Source organism: Phalacrocorax aristotelis, chromosome 1 (assembly GCF_949628215.1).
Source record: "Phalacrocorax aristotelis chromosome 1, bGulAri2.1, whole genome shotgun sequence".
Taxonomy (NCBI): Eukaryota; Metazoa; Chordata; class Aves; order Suliformes; family Phalacrocoracidae; genus Phalacrocorax; species Phalacrocorax aristotelis.
Genome location: NC_134276.1, coordinates 17,490,675 through 17,510,989, shown reverse-complemented (window position 1 = coordinate 17,510,989; position 20,315 = coordinate 17,490,675). Strand labels below are relative to the sequence as shown.

The 20,315-nt window shown below is 38.6% G+C and overlaps 1 protein-coding gene across 8 annotated transcripts; it reads left to right on the top strand.

Annotated features, from left to right (window-relative positions):
• Window positions 1-240: 240 nt before the first annotated feature.
• Window positions 241-18,842, top strand: KBTBD3 (kelch repeat and BTB domain containing 3). 8 transcript variants are annotated; one of them, XM_075082112.1, is made up of 5 exons: window positions 283-363; window positions 5,954-6,080; window positions 8,681-9,026; window positions 10,196-10,443; window positions 13,201-18,842. In XM_075082112.1, exons 4-5 carry the CDS (start codon window positions 10,220-10,222, stop codon window positions 14,819-14,821), a joined length of 1,845 nt encoding a protein of 614 aa, XP_074938213.1. In that variant the 5' UTR covers window positions 283-363; window positions 5,954-6,080; window positions 8,681-9,026; window positions 10,196-10,219; the 3' UTR covers window positions 14,822-18,842. The 8 variants fall into 8 exon arrangements, with proteins under 8 accessions (XP_074938238.1, XP_074938194.1, XP_074938213.1 ...); XM_075082102.1 differs by lacking the exon at window positions 283-363 and adding an exon at window positions 383-1,258; XM_075082137.1 differs by lacking the exon at window positions 5,954-6,080 and having other exon boundaries at window positions 241-363.
• Window positions 18,843-20,315: the final 1,473 nt, after the last annotated feature.

Sequence of the window (20,315 nt, the reverse complement as noted above, 5' to 3'; positions counted from 1 at the left end):
GACCGAACGGCACCGCCCGTGCCTGTGCACCCCGCCCTGGTGGGAAGAAGGGAGGGACCCGCTGTGGGCGCACGGTGGCCAACCCGGTATCAGAGCGCCCTGTGAGTGACAGGGGAATGCGCCAGGTATCGGCTTATCAGAGGAAAGGCGGTCCTGCAGCCGAGCGACACCCGCGGTGTCGTCAGCGAGTCCAGAGAGGAACCCGCTCGGGAGGATGGGCGGGCTTTCGTCTGGATTGACGGCCGGGGAAATCATTCCGAGTGCAATAAGCGGGAGAATGACACCGGAAGGAGCCAATCTGCTGGCGTCGCAGCTGCGGAGGGTGGGCCAGACTGGTCGGCGAGCTGCGGGTGTTGGTTGCAGGTGGGTGCGCGCTGTTCGGAGGGAGCGCTAAGGGGGGAACTAGCACTTCGCCGCTTGCGGAGAGACGGCAGCGCTGGAGATCGCCGCATCCGGCGGCCGGGCCCCGCGGTCGCGCTGAGAGAGGAGGGGAAGCACTTTGCACCATTCTGCCCGTCCTGTCGGAATTAGTCCTCCCTTAGAATGAACGGAGATGGCTCAGAGCGCATGAGCGGGCGATGGGGCATGCGCAGTAGCAGCGCTGAGGCCGCTGCCCTCCGTCGGCGGGCGGGGCGAGGGGCGGGAGTAATGGCGGCGGAGGCAGCCGTCTCGGAGGAGGGGCTGTACTGCCTGCAAGGGCGGGCGAGCGGGCGGGCGGCCGCGGCGGCGCTGAGTGGTGCTGATGAGGTTGGGGGTGGCTGATAACCCCAATCCTCGCAAAAATAAGGTCGTTTCCCTGTCAGTTCTGGCTGCCCCCGCTTTTTGTGAGAGGGGCCGCGTTTATCCCGCTGTGGGTGGCGCCCGTTGGGAGCTCTTGGCGGCAGCGCTGTACGGTAACGGCCGGTGGTTCCCCGCCGTGCCTCCGGCCCCGTCGTTGCCGTTAGTACATCCACGCCCCTGCAGAACCGCCCGGCCCTGGCAGAGCTGACACGTCCCGGGAGCTGCAGCAGCGGGGCGCCCCGGCCCCTGCCTTCCCTGGGCTCGCTGCTTTGCGCGGGCGTCGGAAAGAGGGGGCAATTGTTCGCACACCAGATGCGAAGCACTGCATCACCCTAGTTTGATTCTGGCTCCTAAAAATGATGTCCAAAACAAAAGCCTGTTATATCCTGTGCTCTTTGTTCTGCTAAGAACTGTAACGGTTGGCAGAACTGGATTCCCGTGTGCCCTCAGTTACAAGCTATCTGAAAACCATCAAGAGGTAATAATTTTGTTTACCCTTTGGTTCTGAAGTTGGGCCATGACTAAATATTTAGGGTCTGTCTGAAAATTTATGACCCTTCTTCCTGTTTCTTGCCTTTAGAAATATTTACACTTTAACCGTTCTATATTGAGCATGTACAAATGATGCAAAATATTGAAAATTATGTTATTTCAGGTATTTCTTAGAAACTGTTGTTGTTGTTGAGCATTCCAGCTCCCTGTTAATGTGAAAACGTGCTGTTTCTAAACAGGCCAGAAGAACTGCTGTCTTTCTGCCTAAAATAAATCTCAGCTATAACTGAGTATAGGTTGGAATTTGCAAAATATTTTAAACACAGAAATAACATTTGGGGGAAAGAGTGTTTCAGCAAGGAATCAGTAGTTTAATTCATTTGTTTTTAAATATGATTCCCAGTTTTCTTCATGACTGAGTCAAACAAGGGATGTCATACGCACTCCCTTGTGTATTACCCAAAGACAGAGACAAAGTTAACTGACAGCAGAGGAGGATTTAGCACAGTCAGAACGCGCCCCCCCCCCCCCCCCCCCGGAAAATGCTATTCACCAATATCAAACTGTAGCTGAAGCTTACGTTTCAAGCATTTTATTGTGCACACTTTGAAGAGGAAACCGTAGCCATATCTACATTTAGTTACTGATCTGTGGTAATACTAATGGAATGTGGATCTTACCTAGTTCCAAAAAACCCCTCAGGTTTGATTAAAAGGTTTGACTCGTCCATGCTTTCTACTTAGAGAGATGTAAACATGTAGCAGTTTTTTTCACGATTGGATTTATTGATTTTTTAAAAAAATAAATATCAAGTGTAAGTGCAAACTGAGATTCAAGATCCACTGTATAATATGGAATATAATTATTAATATATTCAATATAAACCCACATTTTTATTATAAGTAAAACATGGTATAATAATAAGCTATGATAAATTATATAGGGGATTTTTTCTGGAATACAAAGTACAGCATGACATTTTAATTCCATTTTTACAGGTCTTGAACTTTTTTAGCTAAGAAAAAAATTTCCAAAGAAACTTGATGAATTTAAGAAATTTAGCTTTAGGATAAAATCCAGTCAGCTGGAGTTCTTCAAAGTGATTATTTATCTTAATGGATTCATTGTTTGTGAGAGGATATGCAATTAAAGATCAGTGCTTGCAGAGAGGGAATCTTCCACTTTTGAAATGCCTTCAGGAATAAGTGCAATTTCACTGCTTCCTGCTGGTACCATGCTGGTTTTTTTTTTTCACGCTGGTTTTTTTCAATCACTTCTAAAGAGCCCAAAGCTTTAAAGTCTCTGTGTCACCTTTTCTTCTTAGAATACTGTCTCAATATGTATTATTGATAAATGCCACTTTTGTGGATTAAATGTGTCAGAATGTCACATGCATCTTTTTTGATTGTCTAAAAATGATTGGTTGAATACTAATTTTCTCTGAAGCTCAGTTATTTATGAAAAAGCTGTGAGTTGCATTGAAATTTCCAGACAGGAACCTGGAATTCTGTTACTGTCTGTTTTCAATCTTTAGACAGGTAATGACAGTCAAAAATACAATCTAAAAGTACAAAACTTTGTACTTAGTATTTATAATTTAATTACATTTCAATCCACTCTTGTCTTTTTAGGCAGCAATTAGAAGTGTCACCAAATCCTTCAGATACCTGTTCCATTCACATTCATCTTGCTGAATATTCCATTAGGTGCTGTTAAATTAGATGAGTAGTGGGGAGTGTTGTCTTTAAAAATTGTTAACAGATTACTAACTTCTCCCCCTTTGAATAGATCAGGAGTGAAAAAAGCAAATCATCTTGATGGGCGTATAGTACACTTAATAATATAATATTTGTTTTTAATACTAGATTTTAAATTGATGACCTTGACCTTTTCAAAACTTATATTAACTGTACAGTTAAATTTTGTATGAAAAAAAATCTAAAACTTCTCTAGAGACATGTATACAATTTATTTATCTTTCCTTTTCTTCCTCAGTACATAAAGTATGCTGTAAAATACCAGCATTTAAGATTTCTCATTTTTTTTAAATCCTACTGTCTAGTAAGACATACTATCCAAGGTGGGAGAAGGCTAACTGACAAAGGTAATGTTCTCTTGAAAAAGAATTTCTTTCTCATAAGATACCTGCGAAGAACTATTAAGAATTAATGTCCTTTTTTTTTTCTTATTGGTGAGAGAGTGCAGTACAGAGTGCTGTAGCACAGCTATATTGTGCTTTGAGATAAAGCAGATAGTTTTACAATTGTTTGTAAATAGTAAAATACCAAATAAAGGTTGAGTTTAGACTGGTTTTGCTAGCTGCATTGGTAGAGGAGATAACATCTACGTGTTCTTTGTACTCCCTGAATGCGTACATGCCTCGTGTAAGATTGGTGTCCCTTGTGCTGGAAACAGTCTCTGGCTTCAGTCCCCTTACAAGGGTTCCATTGTGTTTATTGTCAGGCGGGCATGGCCCTAACACGCGTTTTCTGACAAAGTGCTAACATACGTATGCACGATACTTACCTATGCTCAGTACTTTCACAAAACAACATCCCCTGGGCTATTACAAAGTCACATGTGTTTGTATATCTATTTTTATCTTACTACTGTAAAGTGATCAAAACAGTGTCAATCTGTACCCCGTGTCCTCATCTGGGTGCTCATGCGCCACTCTTATTAGACAGGCCTTGCCCTCCCTTTTTAAATAAATTTTCCTCTGGTGTTCACTTAGAACTAATTGCACATCGTATACCATTCTCAACTTCATTAGCATATTTAAACCTCTGTAAACATATTATCTGTCAGTTGCCACATCTAAGGCTATTATGACTTTCAACAAGTGTTTATAAATACATGTACTTGGTTTATGCTCTGGTGAGAACTATAGTAGACCCTGCACAATCAAAAGTTCATCTCTGCTGAAAGTTCACTCCGCACTTTTTATTTGCTTTGCTGTTTCAAATCTGGTGGAATGGGTATGAACACCATTTCTAGGAGGCATACTGCAGTGGCTAAGATTTTAGTGTATGCCTGCTGAGGTATTCTGAAAATGGCTGTCCTCTATGTTTCTGGACTCTTTTGTAAGTTTAACAGTATGCTGTTTTTACAGTTTCTTAGTGTAATATCTAGGAATCAACAAATGTCCAGGTTACCAAATTGATATTCAAAAGGGCAGCTGGACTTCCCAAAGGATAAAGATAAGTATAAACAAATAAAATGTATAATAAATACAAATAAATAAATGGTTCAACTTCTTCCACATACAGAATTATAAGTACATCTAAGAAGAATGTTGATGGCACCAACCGAAAGAAAAACTTTATAACTATGTTATGTCTTATAACTATATTTGGAAAGGGAACATTAGCATTGATGAAGTAAAAAAAATTCCTGTAGAAATTCAGTGAGTATTTTTGGCAGCTGTTTGCTTGGTATGCAAGTATTAAGATTAGTTAAACATTTCCTTGTAGCTTTTTACCAACAGATTAGATACTACTAATAGGAATATGTGTATATCACATATTATCATAGAATGATAGAATCATTAAGGTTGGAAAAGACCTATAAGATCATCAAGTCCAACCGTCAACCCAACACTACCACGTCTCCTAAACCATGCCCTGAAGTGCCACATCGATACGTCTTTTAAATACCTCCAGGGATCGTGACTCCACCACCTCTCTGGTCAGCTTGTTCCAATGCCTGACCACTCTTTCAGTGAAGAAATTTTTCCTAATATCCAACCTAAACTTCCCCTGGTGCAGCTTGAGGCCATTTCCTCTTGTTCTATCAATAGTAACATGGGAGAAGAGACCAACACCCACCTCACAACCACCTCCTTTCAGGTAGCAATAAGGTCTCCCCTCAGCCCCCTCTTCTCCAGACTAAATAGCCCCAGTTCCTTCAACCTCTCCCCATAAGACCTGCTCTCCAGACCCTTCACCAGCTTCGTTGCCCTTCTCTGGACAGGCTCCAACATCTCAATGTCCTTCTTGTACTGAGGGGCCCAAAACAGAGCACAGTATTCGAGGTGCAGCCTCACCAGTGCCGAGTACAGGGGCACGATCACCTCCCTGCTCCTGCTGGCCACACTATTGCTGATATAAGCCAGGATGCTGTTGGCCTTCTTGGCCACCTGAGCACACTGCTGCCTCATGTTCAGCTGGCTGTCAACCAACATCCCCAGGGCCTTCTCTGCCAGGCAGCTCTCCAGCCACTCCTCCCCAAGCCTGTAGCGTTGCAGGGGGTTTTTGTGACCCAAGTGCAGGACCCAGCACTTGGCCTTGTTAAACCTCATACATGTGGCCTCGGCCCATCAATCCAGCCTGTCCAGATCCCTCTGCAGACCCGTCCTACCCTCCAGCAGATTGACACTCCCACCCAATTTGGTGTCATCTGTGTCATAATAATTTTGACTATGGGTTTATCAGATGACTCAGTGCAGTTACCTGGCATCTGGGTCAAAGAGATCATTATGTTCTAGACTGCTCCATCCCTTATCGTCTTGGGAAAAGGACAGTGTTAAAACAGAGGGGTCTGTGAACAGCAGAACTAATGAGGTCTGTGTCCTTATTAGTGGACTTTGTGACAGCCCATCAGTATGCTCTTACCCTCAGAGCTCCCAGGTGGTCCCTTATTTCATCCACCATAACGACCAAAATTACCTTACCATCCCCAGCCTCCTCCTGTTCCACTGCTTGCTGCTTTGTGGCCATACATAGGCTGACTATTTGTTGCCGCTTAACTGTCAGGTGTACAGAATACTTTGCCCCTCAACTGGAGATCTGTACAGATAGCTTTGAGAGGTACGTATATCTCCCCAAGCCCATATTATGTGGGGTTGACCTTAATAACTTTGAAGTCTGTGTAAAATTTCACTGTAGTGGCCAATGAGCCACTTGTTTGATGTGACTTTCAAGCAGAAAAACAGGGCAAATGTATTAACTTTAAGGTGTTTTAGTTTTGGAGGGTTTTTTTAGAAAACCAGGCTAATAGCTAATCAGGCATTTGTCAGCGTAAGATGTGTAAACATTGAGTATGCAAACAGAGAAGTTTTGTCAAGTGGTAGGGTAGCTTGAACTTGATCACATCAGACAACACATTTGATCTTGCTGCAGGCAATACCCAGCCACATATGCCAGTACTTCGGGTCTGATGTGTCACATTACAGGGGATGCTGGAAGGCTGGTCGTGTGACAGGTACCCAGTAGGTCAGATAATGGAAGAGGGAGTATATAGCTTTTGCCTGCTATGATAAGCGATATGGCACACAGCTGTATGTTAAGAAACAAAAGTAGGAGATCTCAAATCTAATGAACCTCTACTGGAGGTTCTCCATTATCCACATAAAGACAGATTTTGTAACTGAAATCCTGTAGGAGTAAATGGAGGAAATATAAGGAGGCTCGTTGCCCAGTTTTTCTGAACTCCAGACCTTTGCAACATATTTCTGCACCCCCTATGTTTTCTACCCTTTTGTCAGTAACTTGATCAAATATTTCTAAATATAACTTGATTCATTCATATGGCTTTGTAGAATGATGTGTGAAATAATTATAAATGCTAGTTGGCTTTGTTTAATATACTAAGTTTTAGCTGAATTGTGTCGTGGTTTAACAGCAGCCAGCAACTAAGCCCCACACAGCTGCTCGCTCTCACCCCCTACCCCCCAGTGGGATGGGGGAGAGAATCAGAAGAGTAAAAGTGAGAAAACTCTTGGTTTGAGATAAAGACAGTTTAATAAGTAAAGCAAAAGCTGAGTGCAGAAGCAAAGCAAAACAAGGAATTCATTCACTCCTTCCCATGGGCAGGCAGGTGTTCAGCCATCTCCAGGAAAGCAGGGCTCCATCACGCATAACAGTTACTTGGGAAGACAAACACCATCACTTCGAATATGCCCCACTTCCTTCTTCTTCTTCCCCAGCTTCCTGTGCTGAGCATGATGTCATATGGTATGGAATATCCCTTTGGTCAGTTGGGATCAGCTGTCCTGGCTGTGCCCCCTCCCAGCTGCTTGTGCACCCCCAGCCCACTCGCTGGTGAGGTGGGGTAAGAGGCAGAAAAGGCCTTGATTCTGTGTAAGCCCTGCTCAGCAGTAACTAAAACACCCCTGTGTCATCAACACTATTTTCAGCACAAATCCAAAACACAGCCCCATACAAGCTACTGTGAAGAAAATTAACTCTGTCCCAGCCAAAACCAGTAAAATTGTTAAGATGTTTTGGAGGGCTCTAAAATCATCAACAGATCCGGTAAAGTGGTAAATTAGTACCAAAAATAATCAAATAGAGCAGGAAATTGCTATAAGGGAGGTGAGAAGTGAATTTTTTAATTCTTTTTTTTTTAACAGAGCAGAGGGGAAGGTGAATTAAGCTAAGTCATAGTACTGTATTCATTAGTATCTTCCTTAATGATGGACATTAGAGGTACACTGCTGAAATTTAATAAAAAATAAGAAGACACTACTATTACAGATTAGGATTAGGATGCACTGGATGACCTGCAACTTGGAGTAGTGAGACAGTGATGAGATCTTAACCATAATGCTGCGCAACAAATCTGGTGTCAGTGAAAGAAACATGAGATCAGACTGGAGTGGATGAAAACTGCAAGAAATAATAAAGAAAATGAAAATTCTGTCTCATAAATGGACCTTGGAAAGTTTGACAATTTTTCATTCTAATAAATGTTGAGAGAGGATATCAACACTCTTGATAATTGTGAGTGAATAAATATACAAAGGAGAATGAAGTCAAATGACAATTTTGACAGAAGAAAAAATATATGTAAGCATTAATAAATCAATTGTGTAATTAAAAGCAGGTCTGCAGTCTTTGCAGCAGTGTGCTGGAGTAGTCTTTCTGTGGAAAAAGTGGTGGTAAGAGAAAACTTTCTGAAATATAGATTGCTTTTATGAAGGTGATTATATGATGTCTTTGCCTAAAATAGCAGAGACGGACTTGAAGACATTAGATGTTTCTGTATAATTTTCACTGTACAAAGATGAAAATTACTGAAATAGGTAATTTTACCTACAGAAAGCAAGTAGTATGTTGGAGCTTGATACAGAAATTGCACGTGAAAGGAGAAACACCTCTCCTATTTATTATCAATGGCAGAATTTTGTTAAAAGGTTTGCATTTCCCTTAGAAGAAGTGTTACTTAACATGATGCCAAAAAACCCTTGAAATTCACTTACTTTTTTTAAAGTTTCATTCAAATGTGGGAAACTAATTTGACTCAAACAACTTTGCTTTTGAAGATTGAGTCTTTTGAGGAACAGGCTTTAAACTTCATAAGAAAAAAGTATTCTAGAGAATTCTGACATACAAAAAAGCTTTATGATTTAAGCAAGTTGGGTGAGGCCATACATAAATGGTGGTCTTGTTCTTCTGTATTTTCCTAGTTCCTCAGGCTTAGAATGGAAAGAGTGAATACGTGAGATTGTCTGGCCATGGGAAGGAGAAGATGCCTGCTCCAAGGGTGCCAGTGCTGGCAGCAAGAACAATGGATCTCTTCTATTCCAGGAGACATGGAGGTCTATTTGTGGCTGGAGCTACCTGACTAGATAAAGCATAGATCAGTCTGCTATGAAAGTACCTCCTATGAAGAAGACTGCCTGATGGCTTAGTTTGCTCCGAATGTATCATGTTATCAGATAAGCCTTTTCATGAAATTAAAAGCCAAAACCAGTATTTTTCTGGTTTCTGGGTTTGGCTTGGAAATTTTTATACCCTTCTTTGTCAATTCAGGTGGGCCATTATCTGTTGCTAATTTTAATTTGAATTGTGGAAGCACAATCCTGCAATAGAAAAAACTTGGAATGTTTCCTTAAGCTTTAAAATAGGGAAGCTTGACTCAAATTTGCAGTAAGGGCAGTTTATACACCTGTAGCAGTATAAACAGCACTTTAAATAGGTGTAAATAAAATATACTTATGTTTAAAGTGTCTTTATATTGTCAAAGTGGACTAAAATATTTTTAACTTAAAAAATACTGAAGCCCAACTTACCACACAAACAATGCACTTAATTATAGAGATTTCACAAAAAAAATCTTGGCTGCTGAAAGGGAGATTGCATTGTCTTAAATTCAATAATTTCTGAAGCCAGTTAATTTATGCCACTGTAAATCAAGCGCACAGTGTGCAGCATAAACTGTAAGCAAACACACAGCTTCATAGCAAGACTAGAGGTACAAGATAAAATCAGTATCAATTGACTAAACATTCAAAGTTGCACTGTCACCAGACCATCTCTGAATGACCCCATTGGCAGGCTCGAGCAATCCTGTGATTAGGCCAGGCTGTTGGTGTTTTGTTTGTATTCTGTTATTTTAGTCTGGAATGCCTAATGGGAATCCACTTATAAAGTAGTCTAGTAGCCTGTATCTCCCTTCTACTGTAAGCTGTAGAAAGTCCATTGGTCTGCTTTGAGTTTGGGGGTTTACAGTATACATATGAGCCTTTTGGAATCTAAAATATGTGACAAAGTTCACCTTTCCATCTTCCATTTTATATCAAATTGTAAGAGTTTGGGTTTTTTTGAGAGTAAGCCTTGGACTAGTCTTTCTCTTAAATGACCATTTAAAATTTTAACACAGTCCTTGGTGTGCTTTCTGCGGAGTTTACTGAAAAGATTCCTCCAGGTGGGTACTATTTGTATTGTTGTTCTTTGATACTGGTCAGCTGTTTTACTTTTCAAAGTATGCTTTGTGTATATATTTTGCAAAGTAGAAGTACTGTTGTGAAATTCAGTGTAAAAGTCACTTATAATACAAATTTATAACTGTGCATAGGACTTACAAATGAAATTCAGTGCTGGGAATTTTTTGTTTGTTTTATGGTAACTTGATTTTTTGAAATATCTGAAATTTGTCATAAATATGACTATAGAATCAATTATGTATTTTTCCATTTCAGTTTCAGGAACAGATTGAAGAAACCATGGCCAACCAACGGGATTACATTAGCAGACCTATTTGCAATGGAATTTCTGTTCCTGAAAATAAAATAAATTCCTTAGTGGCTGAAGGTCATGGACAACAAATTCTAAAAGTACTACAAAAGTTCAGAGAACAAAATATATTTTTTGACTTTGAAATTCTTGTGAAAGATGAAATAATTCCTTGTCATCGTTGTGTACTGGCAGCGTGCAGTGATTTTTTCAGGTAAATCTAATTTTGGCATTAATTTGCAGGAGATGGATTATAAGTCTTCTGGGAGGAAGTGAAGGAATATAATTTAAAAAATTTTTTAAAAAGTCATCATAACTTACATATGGCTGCAGAGTTTTAAGCAAAGTGTTCAAGCATCATATTAAGGATAGCAAAAAACCCACCCCAAAACAAAACACAACTACAGTGTTAGATGCCTAACTCTACCCCAAGTACATCTGTTTGTATTTCCAACGTGACACGAGGACTCTGTGAATTTGGGATTCAGACAGCAGTCTATAATCAGAAATACAAATGTCAAACCATAAGTGCATGGTTCTGCTGTTAGGTAGAATTGACACAGGTTGTGTATCTCTGAGACATATCTGTTGCCTGTCTGTACTTGAAGGTCCACAAGGGTATTGTTTGACTTTGTATGGGACAGTCTATGTACTTTGACACATTTATGTTGTGCAACATAGAAGGTTGATTACAAATACATCTTGCATTGAGCAATTGTGGATAAGCTGCACATGGTTTTGGAATGTGGCTGGATTTTGTTTCTCTGAGTGGTCAGTATAGTAGAGTTTGTCTTCAGAGGTATTTAAACAGATACATTTTTTTGTAAACTACAGTTTTCAGCCTTTCAGCATGAAACAGGTCTGTTATCTTCCTTCTGCTGCTTAAAGCTATGCATTCCTGAGGGACAGACAGATCATTCACAGACAGAATATTAATTTATGAAGAACCTTGCTAACTTTTTTATTAATAAGGGTCAAACTCGCAATTCCACACTGAAAGTGTGTTTTCAAATACACTCTTTACTGAAACACAAAGCTAAGACACTCTAACAATGAACAAATGGGCTCCTGGAAATGAGTTAATGAGCTTGATCAGTTGCCCATACACAGGCAACAAGTGTTATTTTCAAATGGACTGGAGCATCCCATGGTCTGTGGGAGTCTGCCATTTATGACAGAGGACATAGGCTAGATGTGTTTTTAGGACTACTGATTCAAGAAGAAATGCAGGTGAAATAAGGTATTTCTCCACTGTAGCAGCAGATCTGTTTTTTTCTCTGACACACAGAACTACTTGCATTTCAACTGTTTACTGCTTAACAGCACAGAGGTGCTCTGGTAGAAAGGAATATGAGGATGAAATAGCTTCCAGTGTTATTTTTTAGAACAGAAGTTAAGCACATGGTAACATGTGGCCTTTTCACTACCTACAGGCTCTTCAGGTTAAAATTTGCTAGGAGAGACCTCTCCCTGCATGTAACAGTTGGTAATAGCAGCCATCAAATTCATAAGTTGTCCTGGAATGCAAGGGCCATTTATTACCTTCAGGGAATAAAAAGTACCTAGGTCCACTAGATAAATTTTAAAAAGAAACACATTTTGTCTCCTTTGGCCTTTGGACTTCTCTTAGTTTTAGTTTCATTGTGTAAGCCCAAGATTCAGCAACATTTTGTTCCGTAGTTTTTAGTTTTCAGAATCAAAGCCTTTGCCTAGATTGCTCTCGTTCTACTAGTATTGTTCAGTTTTGATTTTACTCTGTAATGCAGAGACTTGTATCATAGCTCTTGGGTTAATGAGGAAAGGATTCTAAGGATTGTCATTTAGCATGCAAAAAGGTCTTTGGGATGTAACTGTCTTATTGTAATTTTATGTTCTTGTTCAGGAAGTCAGACGAATTCCTGCTTTACGTGATGTTCACTTCCCAAAGAGTGTGCTATACACATATTATACAGATACTAATTGTATAACTAAACTATGATATTTTTTTTTTTAATAGGGGCTATCTATGATATATTGATAATCCAGATTATATACTTACTATTTGATGATTTATCTAAATCTTTCTCCACTATCATCTTTTGTCAAATTCAGAAGCTGTTGCTATCACACCCTGATGCTTAGGCTCTGCGAGGGTAGGGCAAGTGTTGCAGCACTATTCTGTTGCCAGCACTTACCAGCTTGAAAAACTTCAATTATTTTATCTTGCCATGTTAGATTGTGTGAAATAGTTAAATGTTATTAGATATTTAGTAATAAACTAGTCAAAGCTGTAATAAAATTTGCACAAATCTACTGATCAGTAGTTTGTTCCACAGTTTCAACCATCGTCTTTGTACTCAGTCAAGATCTACAAGTTCCAATGTGTCATGCAATCCTATGTCAGAACCTCATTTTTGTCTGACATCTGCCTGTACCCATACATCAATCTGCCAACTCTAAAGCAAGAATTGAGTTTCCTCATGTTTTTTCTCCTCTTTCACCCCTCACCTACTTTTATTACTGAGGTATGCACCCCTCATCCATCCTGCCATTAGCTCAGCCTGCAATTTGGAAGGCCTTTTTTTCACTTAATTTTCTGTATTCATCCGCAGTGTGTCACCTAAATCATGGGACTTTTTAACTTTATATTTTTTAAATCAGCCTTTCTCAAACTATTGAAACTAATGCTGCCCTGAATAATTTCCCATTTCTGTCACATTGAGAGCTGCAGACTTCATCGCGCTCTGTGAAAATCCATACAAACCACTGCCATCATGTTTATGACCCATCACTTTGAATATGTTATCACCACTTTTTAATTCAACCATATCAAGCAAATGCATTGTCCTTATTTATGAAAGCCTCCACATTTTAGACCTATACAGCCTGCCTACCTTATTATATGCCCAGCCGTCTCCCTCCTCTCACATCAGTAGTCTGCTGTTTGCTGGATCTTTAATTTGTGTATATATCTTCTATATTTTATTCACAGAGCCATGTTTGAAGTTAATATGAAAGAGCGAGATGATGGCAATGTTACCATTAGTAATCTATCACCCAAGGCAGTGAAAGCCTTTCTTGATTATGCTTACACAGGAAAAACAGAGATAACAAATGATAATGTGGAAATGCTCTTCCAACTGTCGTCATTTCTTCAAGTTTCACTCCTTTCCAAAGCTTGCAGTGACTTTCTAATAAGAAGTATTGATCTTGTGAATTGCTTACAGTTGCTTTCTCTATCAGAAAGTTACGGTTCTGTCCGCTTATTTGATCATGCGCTAGATTTTGTACAGCACCACTTTTCCATGCTGCTCAGATCAAGTGATTTTTTGGAGATGAATTTTGAGCTATTACAAAAATGTCTCGAGGCTGATGAACTAAATGTCCCTGAGGAAGAATCAGTGTTGAAAGCTGTCCTTCAATGGACCAAACACAACTTAGAGGCACGACAGAAATATCTGCCTAATTTGATTAAAAAAGTGAGACTACACCAGTTACCTGAAAAGACTTTGCAGGACTTTCTACATTCTGAAGAACACTTACTTAAGAGTGCTAATTGCTCAGTAATAATCGATGATGCAGTTAAAAGTGTGCAAAACTTTAGTGGACTGTTTCCAGATGCGCGTCCTTCAACAACAGAAAAATATATATTTGTGCATAAAACTGATGAAGATGGAGAAAACAGACATACATTCTGCTACAACATCAAAACAGATAAATGGAAAGAACTACCACATACGCACATGGTTGATCTTCCAGGGTCAAGTTTGTCTAGCTATGGAGAAAAAATATTCATAACTGGAGGATGCAAAGGGAATTGTTATAGGACTGTCAGGCTTCATATTGCTGAGCCATTTCATGATGCCACTGACCAAACCTGGTGCTACTGTCCGGTCAGCAATGAATTCTCTGTAGTGTCAGCTATGAAGAAACCGAGGACAATGCACACATCTGTTGTAACCTTAAATCAGCTGTTTGTAATAGGTGGGAAGACCAGAGGGGCTCAAGAAACCCGAAGTCTTTTGGATGTAGAATCCTATGATCCTCTTTCCAAAGACTGGAAATCTGTAAGCCAATTACCAAGAGGTATCTACTATCCAGAAGCAAGTGCATGTCAGAATATAATTTACGTCCTTGGCTCAGAAGTAGAGATTACTGATGCCTTTAATCCATCTCTTGACTGTTTCTTTAAGTATAATGCTATGACTGATCAGTGGTCGGAGCTTGTGGCAGAATTTGGGCAATTTTTCCATGCAACTCTAATCAAAGCTGTTCCTGTGAACTGTACATTGTACATATGTGATCTCTCCACCTACAAGGTCTACAGTTTTTGCCCAGAAACCTGTGTTTGGAAAGGGGAGGGATCTTTTGAATGCGCTGGCTTTAATGCAGGGGCAGTTGGGACTGAGGACAAAATTTATATATTAGGTGGCGATTATGCTCCAGAAGAAATCACAGATGAAGTTCAAGTCTACCATAGTAGTAGGTCTGAGTGGGAAGAAGTTTCACCAATGCCAAGAGCCTTAACTGAGTTTTACTGTCAGGTCATTCAGTTTAATAAATATAGGGATCCCTGGTCATCTGTACTGACAATTTGCTCTGGAGAATTTTGAAACTCCTGAGTCAAAATAATCTATTTAAATGCACAAGTTTTAGAATAGATTTTTAGGTATCAATTTACAGATGGAAAAATATGTACTGTTTTGTTTAAATCTCCAGTTTAAATTGTATGCTATAGAATTGCTTTTGGAAGAGTCCATTAAATTGTCAGTCTTGCTAGTCATTATATAGAAAGTATTACTTAATTTTATATGCAAGTCTTCTCTGTAATTATCTGAATAATTTGCAAAATTGTATTACTTTTCAAAAAAGCAGTCATGAGGAATTCATTGTGTAATATGTGCCATTATTTCTGTAATATTCACAGTTGTCCCAGTAGACAAATTGCTGAGTGAGAAAACTGACTGTGATACTGTTTTCCCTATGTAACTGAAGTTTAAAAGAAATCTACATTAGTGTTGTTTTATTTAGGTTTTTTATATTCATAAACCTGTAAGAGGGATTCATTGTCAGCTTGATCTTACTAGGATGACCTTAGCAAGGGCAAGAGCCAAAGTGACCTTCACAGCATTGAAACCAGGTGTTTAACTTGAAGAGACTGATAATTCCTGTCACCTCACTTCAGCTCTCAGTTTTACCAGTTTTTCTCCATCCTTGTGCCTTAGTAGTAGTAGCTGTACTTTGTTTTCATCCCATTAAGTGTGGCAAGATAAACTTTGATAACATGTTGCAGGGTGGCAAGATTTCTCCAGGATGGGTGATTCATGTGGTATCTTTGCTTCAGTCCTGCTGTTAACTAAAGAAAAAACACTTCAGGATGTTTTCTAACAGAAGTCTTCCATCTCTGAAGTCTCCAGTGCTACCTACTAAGCAGCCCCTGGGCTGCTTGCAGGAGCAAGCTGTAAAATAAATCTTAGTTGTTGCTTCGGTTAACTATGGGAGAAGTTTGTATCTTGTCATACATCAAATACAAAGTTACAAAAATAAATCCCCATATTTAAAGTCAAAGTAAAAAGTATTTCTGAGGTGAAAGAATTGCTTTTTATAACTTCTATAGCAGTTTAAATGAATTAAAACATTTTATCTTGTACTTCATGGTAGTTTTAAGTGTTTAAAATATTACATGGTAAACACTACACAGTATATTGCTTGATAAACTTTCAGTAGTCATCTAGTATTATAACGTTAAAATTGTAATGGACTTTTAGTATTAATATTAGTCTAGGCATACATTGTGATTAAATTTGATCTCATGCACACAAAGTGGGACCTGTGTCTGACAGAGGGATGCTGAGATTAGCTAGGTTTCATAAATTCATTTGTAATCTTCCATAGCCTGAGAATTTTCTTTCTTACCAGCTATCTGAATAAGATATTGGGAGCCCTCATGTTCTATCTAAGTATTGTTTAAGCAGTAAGGTTGCCTTATGCCAGACAGAATAGTTCTAAACATCTAAGCACATCTTTTCCAAGCAGTTACAAACTGAACAAAGTTTGGTGAGGCGTCTAAAACATCTTTCATATGGCTTGAGATGACCACGGTAAGTTCATTATCACATTGCTACTGCATGTACTTTTTGCAAAACTCAAGCTCAGTATTAATGCTTCAAGCTTAATATTGCCTAGCAACATACTTCTGTTTTAAATAGTAAACAATGGAAAGTTCCAATTCTGTGACTGACTCTATAATTTGTTATCAGGTACCTTCATAAATATAGATAACATTAATAATAAATATTTTCATAAAGATGTAAATGAAAATTATGCACATTTGGAGAACATACTAATAAGAGTGGAACCCTCCCACTCAATAATTTTTTGTATTAAGATGCATGTCAGTTCTGTAGAAGAAAATAGCTTGTTACAGTATTTCAGGCAAATTCACATTTATTTTGCTCTTTTATAGTGAGTCTCCAAATCATAACTACAATTACCTAGGTAACCTTTACGGTCACCATACTGAAATGCAAGCATTTTTATATTGGAACACAACTACTTCTTGTTAGTGCAAAGCAAATGTATTGAATAGTTTAGGAAAGATGGAGAATACTATTCCTGCTTACTGAAAGAATAGGAGAAAAATAAATAGACATGTAGGAGAACAGTAGTTTTAGCATTAATAAGGCTACTCATTTTAGCATAGAGACTTCATTAATCATTACTTATTGCAACTTGTCACTTCATCAGAAATATAAGGCCCAGTTCACCTCTGCTTGTGGTTTTATACCCAAGTATCAGTATGCAATGTATGCAATGAGAAAAGTAACATATTATGCCCACAGTACATGGGTATAACTATCTATGCAAATTGGAAGAGACGACTAGAGAATTGTGAGGTTTTTTAATTGCCACTGTCATGACCAAATTGCTGGGTCACATAAAGAGCAAGTCAGTAATTCAGGTGATGCTCTTTCCTCTAAGTTTTTCCTTACAGCAAGTTTTTTTTGCAGTCTTCCATCCAGCTACTTGCTATATGTAAAAGCCTCTGGCATATGACATCAGATCCAGCAATGACATATGTGGTAGATTACTCATTATTAGTACATATAGTGAAAACTGAAGCTTAATTCGGAAAATAGACATGCTTCTTTAATGTTGTATTGTATGCTACATTTGCACAGGAACTGATGTCGGTTCCCAGTTTGACAAATCATTCATGGATTTCAAAAGGAGTTGAGCTCTCTTACTCAGTGATCAGGAAATAATGCAGTAGTGTCAGTTACTTTATACCCTTGCTTACAGAAAAGTTACTGTGAAATAGTACATATTTTCTTCAGTTACGTAGGTAAGCCTGTATTACAACTCTCACAAAGGAAAAAAAGGTCATTTGCCACAATTGCACACAGAAAGAGTTAAATCTGATAGCAGAATTGAGTGCAGAAGAGGCTGTGTTAGAAAGTTGTGGCTAAAAACAAGGCTTAATGATAGAATTAAGGGCCTATGTTCTAAATGCTGTAATTAATCGCTAATGATGTAAGAAATCTCGGTGAAGTCAATTATGCTGCTCAGAAGAATATGGATTACTTGCATGAGTAACTGCTGTAGGTCTGGATCAAATAGATTTTTCAGTCTACTTTGTGCAGCTGTTATGCAATTTTAAAAAGTCACAAAATTAGTGCAAAGCGAGTTTTTCTACATCTTTTCTGACTTTTCAAAGCTCACAGTACTTTATGAAAAAGTACCTCACCTCCCTCTAAAAATAGTCAATGACTAGATTAATGATCACCTACGTTCTCACTGAAATATAGTAAGATGTCTAAAACATACAAGTTGCATGTAAAGTTATAAACTACTATTTGCACTTAAACCATGTAACCAAAACATTTCTAATAGTATTCTATTCTATGTCACAGAACACCTTATAAGCATGACCAGTATAATATACATGAAGATAATATATATTGTATGTGGGAATTTAATATCCAGTAATGATTATATTGGATAATTTAATTTTAAAGAATGCTATCAAAACGTTATGGCACTTTGGTAATGTTATCATACTAGTTTAGTTGTTATAACAAATATCAATTATTCAGGTGTTTATATTGATTATGTTTGCACAGACCTGATGATTACTCTATTATTTATGTACTAATGAATTTATTTTCTATATTCTAAATACGTTTGTAGTAAGTTTACTGCTGTTAAAATTCATTCTATTCACAAAATGGAGTAGACTTCCTTGGTCAGGTTTATTTCTGGTATTACTCTATGAAGAAAGCTGTACACCTCCTCTGATTAGTAGGTAGTAGGTCAGGTATAGGCTATAGAATGTGCGGTCTGCAGTTTGTCATGTGGAGTCGAATTTTAGGTGCTTCTGTTTGTAGGTGGCCAACAGGAGGCAGCATAAGATCTGTTTTAATTAAAACAGACTGAAACCAGAGATATATTTGACAATATTTATAGCCGAACATTATACTTGATTTACTTTTTTTCCCTTCTAACGTCCAATAAAGAATAGAGATCCATAAAATTTTGCTGCTGCCTGGGCTCTGCTGATATGTGGAAAGTATGATACTACATGTTTGCCAAGATGTTCATTCTTCTGTGAAATAAAAGCACCGAGCAACTGAATTCTTCTCAGGTCTGATTTTTTCAGTGAGTTTCAAAATACAGAGAATCTCCAATGTTTCTAATGAGGTTAACTACTTTTTTCTTCTTTCTTTTTTCAACTGGAGAACATTTTGAACCTTAGATTATAACCAAGAATGCAGTTAGAGTCCATGAAGACTGCAGTGAGAGGGGATATTTTAAATTATGCTTGGACCTTGTATTTGTATATCCTTTGTATATCAATTTGCTGCTACCATGCTAAATTTGATTAAGTCTGCTGAAAAGTTGTAAGTTTACCGTTGAAAAGTACTCATTTAAATTGGTGTCTTTTTTTACTGGATCCACCTAACTCAGATTGATATATGGGGCTTTTCCAACAGTTTCGGTATTGCAGATGATTAGGTATTTATTCTGACTGAAATGAGCTTCCATACTACTTGCTTTAAATAAAAAGAGATATAAGCTACTTAGTATAAAATCCATGTGCAAAGGGTGCAGAAATGGCATTAATACAAAGTGAGGGAGCCCTGTGTTGTCTCGTATTCTTCCAGAATTTAAAAATCTGTGGCCCTCAAACCTCTGTGCAGGTAAAATAGAGTCACAGCAATAAAAATTAAACTTCCAACAACTCTAAGGCCTTTGCCCGCAGCTAGCAAAAGCTATTTGGAGACATGCACAAAGCATTCCAACAGCGTTCATAATGTTAAAAGCTTATATTGAACAATGAAGGGATTCACAGACCAAATTTGAGAGCTGTAGTTGTGTAACCCTGTACACAATCGGGAGAAAACTGTGTATGTATGTTCTACAGATCCAGGGAATTCGCTATGGGCTTGCACAGTTTGTGTCTGAAGCAGACTGTACAGTGGGGCTTTTCTTATTATGATCAAAAGCGAGGAAGCAGAGTCTGGATTTAATGCATAAATTACACATAAGTTACACATAATTATTACACATAGCTTACATGTAAATTCAAGACAGTTCAAATGAACGAAGGAGGTCCAAGGGTTTTTTTGGAGTAAGCTAGCATATACCAAGATTTTTCACCTGTGATCAACAGCCTCCGTAGTAGTGGAGTAACAATAGGGGGAGAAAGCAGAACTATTTAGAATTATGAGCACAGCTACCCCAGGAAATCATCTGCTTCCTCATGCAAATTATTCTAATGGACACTAATCATAGTTAGTGGTTTTGTGCTTCACAACAGAAGAAGGATACTCAATGAGGTGTAATTAGCACTGATTATTTCACAGACTGGCAGAGGTTCAGACTGTTAATGACTTTCACTCTCTATAATTTTTCCACCTACTTGCACCTGAATCTAGTTTGAGCTAGCTTGCAAGACCTTTAGGGCACACTTGCATCTTATTTCTAAGCACCAACAAAATACTTGTAATAATGTAAGTTGAAGCCTAGTTCATGCATAGGCCTCAGTAAGAAATATCCCTGTATAATACATTGCCAGCAACGTGCCATGTTTTGCTACCCTACACC